This window comes from Monopterus albus, unplaced genomic scaffold (assembly GCF_001952655.1).
Source record: "Monopterus albus unplaced genomic scaffold, M_albus_1.0 scaffold45.1, whole genome shotgun sequence".
Classification (NCBI taxonomy): domain Eukaryota; kingdom Metazoa; phylum Chordata; class Actinopteri; order Synbranchiformes; family Synbranchidae; genus Monopterus; species Monopterus albus.
Window position 1 is genome coordinate 2,498,962 of NW_018127925.1, and position 6,930 is coordinate 2,505,891.

The following is a 6,930-nucleotide window of genomic DNA, read 5'->3' on the forward strand; positions in this document are numbered from 1 at the left end:
GAACTGACAGAGAATGCTGTGGTTTCTGAACAGATCGTCACAGGGACAACTAAACCAAAGTCTCGGTGGAAAAGATTTCGCCACTTTCTGGGGTTGAGGAAACCACAGAAGTGGAAGAAATAAACCCAGCTTCTCCCAACAGCAGATATTTACATTTGAATAACTGGAATAACAAGTAATCTGCTGTTAAAACTTTCGTCATGTAAACTATGGGTGGAGTCACACTGGACAAATTCTAATGGACAACCAACCTCTGGTGTGACGTCTCTTGGAGCGAAGCCTGTACCTCCTGTGGTTAGGATGAGGTTAAGTTCCTTTTCATCGCACCAATCTACCAGAGTCTCCTGTTGGCACACACACACATATGATTAATTATTATGAAACTCATCACTACTGCACGTACTGTAGCTAGATACAGAAGAAAAATAGACAGATTGATCAAATACATACTTTGATTTCATCAATCTCATCTGGCACTATCTTGTAGGCTGCAATCATGCCCCCCAACCTGAGAAATTAAGAATCCGTGCACGTAGTATTAACTAGGTGGTCATAATGTTGTGGCAGATCACTGTACTGTATATGAAACACACTCCTTTTATCCGTTTATGAGTTGGGCAATCAGTGGTGGTTCTACATTGAATTACTCCCGGGCAAGACCCCCCTCTGAATTTAGCAGGGTCAATGCTGCAAATGTGTTTGATTATACTGTACTGGCAAATGTGAGAAAACATGCTTAGCTTTTGGTCCATGACTGTTTCTCACAGTGTAACACCATTACTTTAATTAAGGATTTCTTTAAGATAGATCATACAATATTTCACATCACAAATGACATCTGAGATGAAACTGGGTATTTCCTGCCTGAACATCAATTCCCAATAAAGCCATGTCCATGAAATTTACTCATGTGCAATTCCTCCTGACCTCAATCACATCAGCATGGCTTACTACATGTGAATTTAAAATAATGTGGCATAGTATTAGTGTAAAGGAAAAAGCTAGGCCCATTTCCACTGGGGATGGGATAGGTGGTGAGTATATCAGTCATCCAATCATCCATCCTATACCGCTTATTCCTGAATAGGGTTGCAGAGGGCTGGAACCAATCCCAGCTGACATTGGGTGAGAGCTGGGGTACACCCTGGACAGGTTGCCAGTCCATCACAGAGCTGACATGTAGACTAACAACCACACACAGTCCTACTGGCAATTTAGAGTTGCCACTCAACCTAAGCTGCATGTTTTTAGACTGTGGGAGGAAACCAGAGTACCCCGAGAGAACATGCAAACTCCACATAGCAATGCACCGGGTGGTTTCGAACCTGGAACCTTCTTGCTGTGAGGTGACACCGCTGACCACTGCAACTGTACCGCCGCCCCCTTGCCCAATCTTTTAATTTTGAAAAGCTAAATAGTCCAAGATTCAAGCAGAATTCAAGAAAGAATTTTACTTTGAAAGCTACGAACCGGATATTTTAATCTGCTTCCGGCTTGTGCATCGTAGTTGGCCAAGATGGCTTCTCAGCAGCAGCAACAGCAGCAGCCTGGTCTAATATCTCAACCCGGATTACAGACCCCTACTTCAATACAGCAGCAGCAGCACCAGCAGCAACTGAGCCAACAGCAAGACTTTGATCCGGTTCATAGGTTTAAGATGCTTATTCCACAGCTGAAGGAGAGTCTGCAGGTAACTAACTGTCCTGTATCGAGCCCGAAACCGAAAATGCCCAAAACATCTTAAGATGGTTTGCGAACGACTTCATAGACCAAATAATATCGTTTCATTAAGGAATTAAGGCTCTTAAAGATCTTTGTATTGCCGCTTTATTTGTTTAATTGTTGATACATGTGTTTATTTATTTCCAGAATTTGATGAAGATAGCATCCCTGAATTTGGCTCATAATACGGCAATCGACAACGGCATGTAAGTAGCCTGACTAGAGAAACGTTTCAGGAGGTGTTGCACAGTCCTATGATTTAAAAGCCGTTGAGGTCAGACTTGTGCTAAAACATTACGGTAATGGTTCTCAAAATAGATGTCACAGTTAGGTTTCTGATTTTCCAGTGTGTAACGTTATGTTTGTTCTGGTTTAGTAAGAGCAACGACAGCCCTGTTCAACGCTTTGACAAAAGCCTAGAGGAGTTTTATGCCCTCTGCGATCAGCTGGAGCTGTGTTTGGTAAGACTCAAACTATTGGCGGGTAGCTTTCATTGGTCAGAGGCGTCCACTGACATCCACAGCTGATACTGCATAAAGGACATTTACCTTATTTAGTCTTTGATTTTTATATTAATTCGGCTATATTATTTATTTTCTGTAGACGATTTGAACGGTACCCCGTACCTTAAAAACTAAACAGCGTTACCTGTACATTTACGAGGTAGGAGGAGTCTCTAAAGAACTGCCAAACCTAACTTAAGAGTATTTAACCCATTTTTTAACCCCATGTGCTTGTGAGATATTGCAGAACTATTAAATGAGGACAGATCTACAAAGTGTTTCTGAAAATGAGTGAAGCAGTTGTCTTACACAGCATCATAATTGTTTTTGATCAAGACTTCCTGTCCTGTAGCCTAAAAATGTTGTGTACCTTCGCAGCTTGTCCTTAAGAGACCTAAACATAAGACTCACATGGCCCTCTATGTGCAGATCACATGTGCCTACACAGACGGGCCACATAATCTCACATTTTGTCTCCTTTGTGCAGCGATTGGCATATGAGTGCCTCTCCCAGAGCATTGATAGCGCCAAACATTCACCCAATCTGGTCCCGACGGCCACCAAGCCAGACACAGTCCAGACAGAGTCCATGTCCTATGCCCAGTACCTCGGCATGATCAAGTCTCAGATCGCCTGTGCCAAAGATATCCACAATGCTTTGCTGGAGTGTTCTAAGAAGATCGCAGGGAAGGGACAGCCTCAGGGACTCATGTAAACTTGGACTGACTATTCCACCTCTTTCTGCACATGCTGACTTATTTGAGATGATTACAGCTGGGTCTGGCCCCTCTTCACATCTTAGTTTTGTTCTGCATTGGTCAAGATGCTGTTTTATTTCTCAGAATCACATGTATCTAATTAACATGTATATTGTGTAAATATTAGTGATTAAAAGTCATGTTCTGATATGACCAGCAGGTGGTGGCAGAGTTGTAACTGCCAACTTTTGTAGCTTTGTATTAAATATTAAAACCTTTCCACTGACACTTGTGTTTCGTTACTCAAGATGTGCAAAGGCACCTAACATCTCTAACGGATGAGTATGATATGTTCAGCATCATTCAGAAAAACAAGAAAACAATTAGTCATAGGTGTAGTGACAAAATACAAGATTTTAAAAGACCATCTGCAGCTGAATGTCTCACTGATTTGTCCAATTGTGCAGGTGAATTACCACACAGTTTCAAGAGAGCATTTTATCTGGTTTGTCTGCAAGAAACTTGTATAAGATTGGAACGCTGGAAGAAAAGAGAGCTCAAAAATTCCAAAGAACAGAATAAAGTGTCTTTTCAGTAAAAGTGGTCATATGCATTAGGCAGTAGCTGAGCTGTCCTTTCACAATCCTATTAAAGAATGATGATGATGATATAGTGGGTATAGTGTTTGACACTGAGCTGATTGTCATCATCCTAAATATTCTGAGTGTGTCTCATCGTCTGTGTTACATAAACATGAGAGAGAAAACCTAACGCTAATCACACTGGTCCTCGTGCTCTGTGTCCCTAGACTGAATGAAGATGCAGCTCACATTTGGTTTCTTGTGGAGCTATATATTAGTCAGAGACGCTGTTTTGTTGCTTCGTATTGTATGTTGAAGCTAAAGGATTAATGAAGTCTAACAAGAATGTGAGAGGTGACCCTGGTGGGCTTGCAGCTGGGTAACATCTTAGACCAATCTCAGCTACTGACAAGTGCTTAGATCCAAAAATACCACCCTGGGTCACTACAAAACCAGTGAGAGGTTCAGCATAATGCAGGCTCGCGTTCTCATAAACCTTTTGTAGGTCTACACCAGCGTACAAGCTGAGAAAGTCGCCTTTTTAACTTCTGTTCTTCCTTGTCAGTGAACATTAACAGGTATGGGACTGATAAACAAACGGATACATCTTTATGTATTCAAATATTTATTGTCAGGCAGTAATCTGTATTGACAGCTTTTTTTAAGCTTGAAAAAAATATACAAGCTGAAATTACTGAGAATAATGCAGGTATGAGGAGATTGCGTCATAGAGCAGAATTCATCAGGCAAAAAACAAGAAACCAAAGTAACAATATAAAAAGGGAGAAGTATTTTCTTTTTACAACAATTACAGCAGATAAAATACACATATCTAGAACAGGTACTAGACAATATAATTACAAAATGAAATTTAGACATTGTCTAAGTGCATTAGTGGATTTCAAACTGTCAGTGAATCACTACTTTGTGTCTTGTTGCATCATCAAAATGATGAAAAACAAAAAACACCTTACCTTGAGCTAACTATTCATCTGATGCAAAGTTATATTAATATTTTCTTTGACTGTTAATGTATAATGATAGTGCCATTTTACTTATATGGTAATGTATCACACTGTATGAGTTTATGTTAATCTGTTTATATATCACTATGTCCACAGAAACACTGACACTTTCAGTTTTACCGGTTGATGTGATAAATAAGGACCCTCTGTACAATTATTATATAAGAGCATGTTACAAATCACATATATTTCACTTTCTTGTTGACCATTCTCCAGAGCATAGCTTAGCACGTTAGATACCTGTCAACCTTCAACTGCCTTCATTTTTGGCTAAAACCACTGTGACATGAAAATGAACTTGCAGAGACCTTAAAAGATGCCATTCCCGATTTTGTTTTAGTGCCTTGCCAAACATGTCTTTTTTTTCCAAACATAAGTCTGAAGCTATTAACACGGAGTTAGAAAGAGCCCTTTGACTGATGAAAAAGCACATTAAAGGTGCACTGGAAGAGGGCAGCCAACTTCAGCAGGGTTCACTTCTCAGCAGGCTGTCTTTCATATTGCTGTGGAAAGTGAGCAGGAGTAGTGTACAATAGTCTCTTAAATGTTTTAAAATCTGGCTCACTGCCTTCTGATTCTGTCTAGTTGAAGAAACCAGGGTGTGTTTGTGTGGGTATAGAGCACCAGAGTGTACTGTATGATGGATGCTTGATAGACTTTAATAAGCACATAAACATGTTTTTTACTGTTTTTGCGAGCTTGATTCCTTTCTCTTGCTTTTACCCTTGGCCTTGCCCTTTGGTTGGTCTCTGTGGAAAATACAATAAACAAAACAAGTTCAAAAGCTAAATTAACTGCAGTATCGTAACATGTCAACGATGTAATTAATAAAGCAAAGTGTATGAGTCAGTGTCTTCCTCTTGTTTGTCATTTGATCTTGGAGTAAGCATGTAATACTGACTTGTGGCCCTTTTCAGGGCCGGTGATGGCAGCCCGGTGAACAGCACGGGGTTGGGGGTCCTCCAGGCGAGACATGGGGCTGGGCTGATGAAAGGTGGACACCCTCTGCTGCCACTCACTGTCAAAAGACTGTGCTTCAGCTGGCGGGGGAGGGGGGAATAAGGATCATATTAGGCAACATTCTGTCTGTGGACTGATGGCCCACACATTATGCTAGAATACGGTACATCCTTCATGTAGTTACATTTTTGAGTAGAGCAACAAATAATGCAAGGCCCTCTAATATTTACGGAGCAACTGTGCATAGCTACTCGAGTGTGGATACCTGATTGGAGCCCGACAGGACCCATCGAGACCTGAGGGCCCAGGCTGGGTTGAGATGCAAATTTAGAAATTATGTTCGGACCCGGTTTGAGTTTGGTGGACATGTAGGCCAAACTTGGGGTTGACAGGTGGAAGACTCAAATATCTGCTTCGTTTAACAATAAAGGAGAAAAACACCGTACAAACTAAACTGTGTGCGGCAAGGGTTGGGCTCAGACAGAAATATGCAGCCCGATCCATGCTCTAGTAGCTACTGCAACAGCTTGATGCACTCAACCACTTGAACGTACATTCATCGATATTTTGAAAGTCCTGGATGAACTCCTTGTCTCCTGTTTTCTTGTTGTATTTCTTCTCAACAACATGTCCCCTGTCCTGGATGTGGTGGCCAATTGACATCTTCTCCAGCCCACTCTCAGAGTCTTTAACTGCTTGCCGGGTCTCCCTGATCTAATGATAAAACATCATTAACCTCATCAGTGGGTCCATGAAAAAAAGTATTAATTCAAGAGAACCAACATTTTTATTTCTTTTCCTCCTTATAAACAGCCCAGTACACCTTTCTAATCATGTACAGTTTGACCAAGCTAACAGTCAAATCAAACATAACTACTAATGCTAATAATGGCTGTATTAGTGCCAGTGCCACAGCCCTGGGACTGTATAGCACACCATAATGGAACAGGGCCATCACATGCCATAGTGAGAAAAGTTAGCTCATGATAATGCTCTCACAAGGAAAGGCCACGGAGATGTTATTACCATGAGCACTCATGGAAGAGAGTAAAATAAGTTTCTATAGATTTCCTTCTACAACATAGTAACACATCTGACAGGGTACTTACTCCTCCCGGGGCACGGCGTGTCGATGAGGTCGCCTGGAAGACCTTGGGAGGCTCATCTCCAGACTTTGAATATGTCATGACTGATGAGGAGCTGAATGAGTGGGTGTTTGAATCTGTGGACAGGTTCTCCTGAAACAAAACAAAACAAAGAACACAGTGTTGGGCAACTACGGCTTATGTACCACAACAATCTGAGAAAGCAGTAAAACTAAAGGAAGGCAACACAAAATCATGAGTAAACTTACAAAGTTCTGGTGCATCTCCGCCATCCTGTTTCTCATGCCGAACATCATGTCGTCAAACATGCCGAAAGGGTTCCTCATCATGTCCTG

General features: G+C 41.3%; 2 protein-coding genes across 4 annotated transcripts in view; one reads left to right on the forward strand and one right to left on the reverse strand.

Annotated features, from left to right (window-relative positions):
* The first annotated feature begins 1,475 nt into the window (after positions 1-1,475).
* med29 (mediator complex subunit 29) lies at positions 1,476-3,209 on the forward strand. The gene is made up of 4 exons (XM_020600184.1): positions 1,476-1,690; positions 1,870-1,928; positions 2,099-2,183; positions 2,713-3,209. Exons 1-4 carry the CDS (start codon positions 1,517-1,519, stop codon positions 2,938-2,940), a joined length of 546 nt encoding a protein of 181 aa, XP_020455840.1. The 5' UTR covers positions 1,476-1,516; the 3' UTR covers positions 2,941-3,209.
* Positions 3,210-3,305: 96 nt separating this feature from the next.
* mlf1 (myeloid leukemia factor 1) overlaps positions 3,306-6,930 on the reverse strand; it is a 9,368-nt gene continuing 5,743 nt past the window's right edge. For all 3 annotated transcript variants that reach the window (XM_020600180.1, XM_020600183.1, XM_020600182.1), the window contains 5 exons: positions 6,844-6,927; positions 6,599-6,727; positions 6,044-6,203; positions 5,431-5,569; positions 3,306-5,278 (listed from right to left, as the gene is read on the reverse strand). In XM_020600180.1, the coding sequence (XP_020455836.1) occupies positions 5,212-5,278; positions 5,431-5,569; positions 6,044-6,203; positions 6,599-6,727; positions 6,844-6,927 (579 nt within the window). In that variant the 3' untranslated portion in view covers positions 3,306-5,211. The remainder of the gene's footprint in view (positions 5,279-5,430; positions 5,570-6,043; positions 6,204-6,598; positions 6,728-6,843; positions 6,928-6,930) is intronic.

Excerpts from the sequence above, each read along its gene's own strand:
- med29 (XM_020600184.1), top strand. The coding sequence starts at position 1,517 with ATGGCTTCTCAGCAGCAGCAACAGCAGCAGCCTGGTCTAATATCTCAA. Across the intron at positions 1,691-1,869 it reads AGCTGAAGGAGAGTCTGCAG|AATTTGATGAAGATAGCATC; the intron begins GTAACTAACTGT and ends ATTTATTTCCAG. Across the intron at positions 2,184-2,712 it reads ATCAGCTGGAGCTGTGTTTG|CGATTGGCATATGAGTGCCT; the intron begins GTAAGACTCAAA and ends TCCTTTGTGCAG.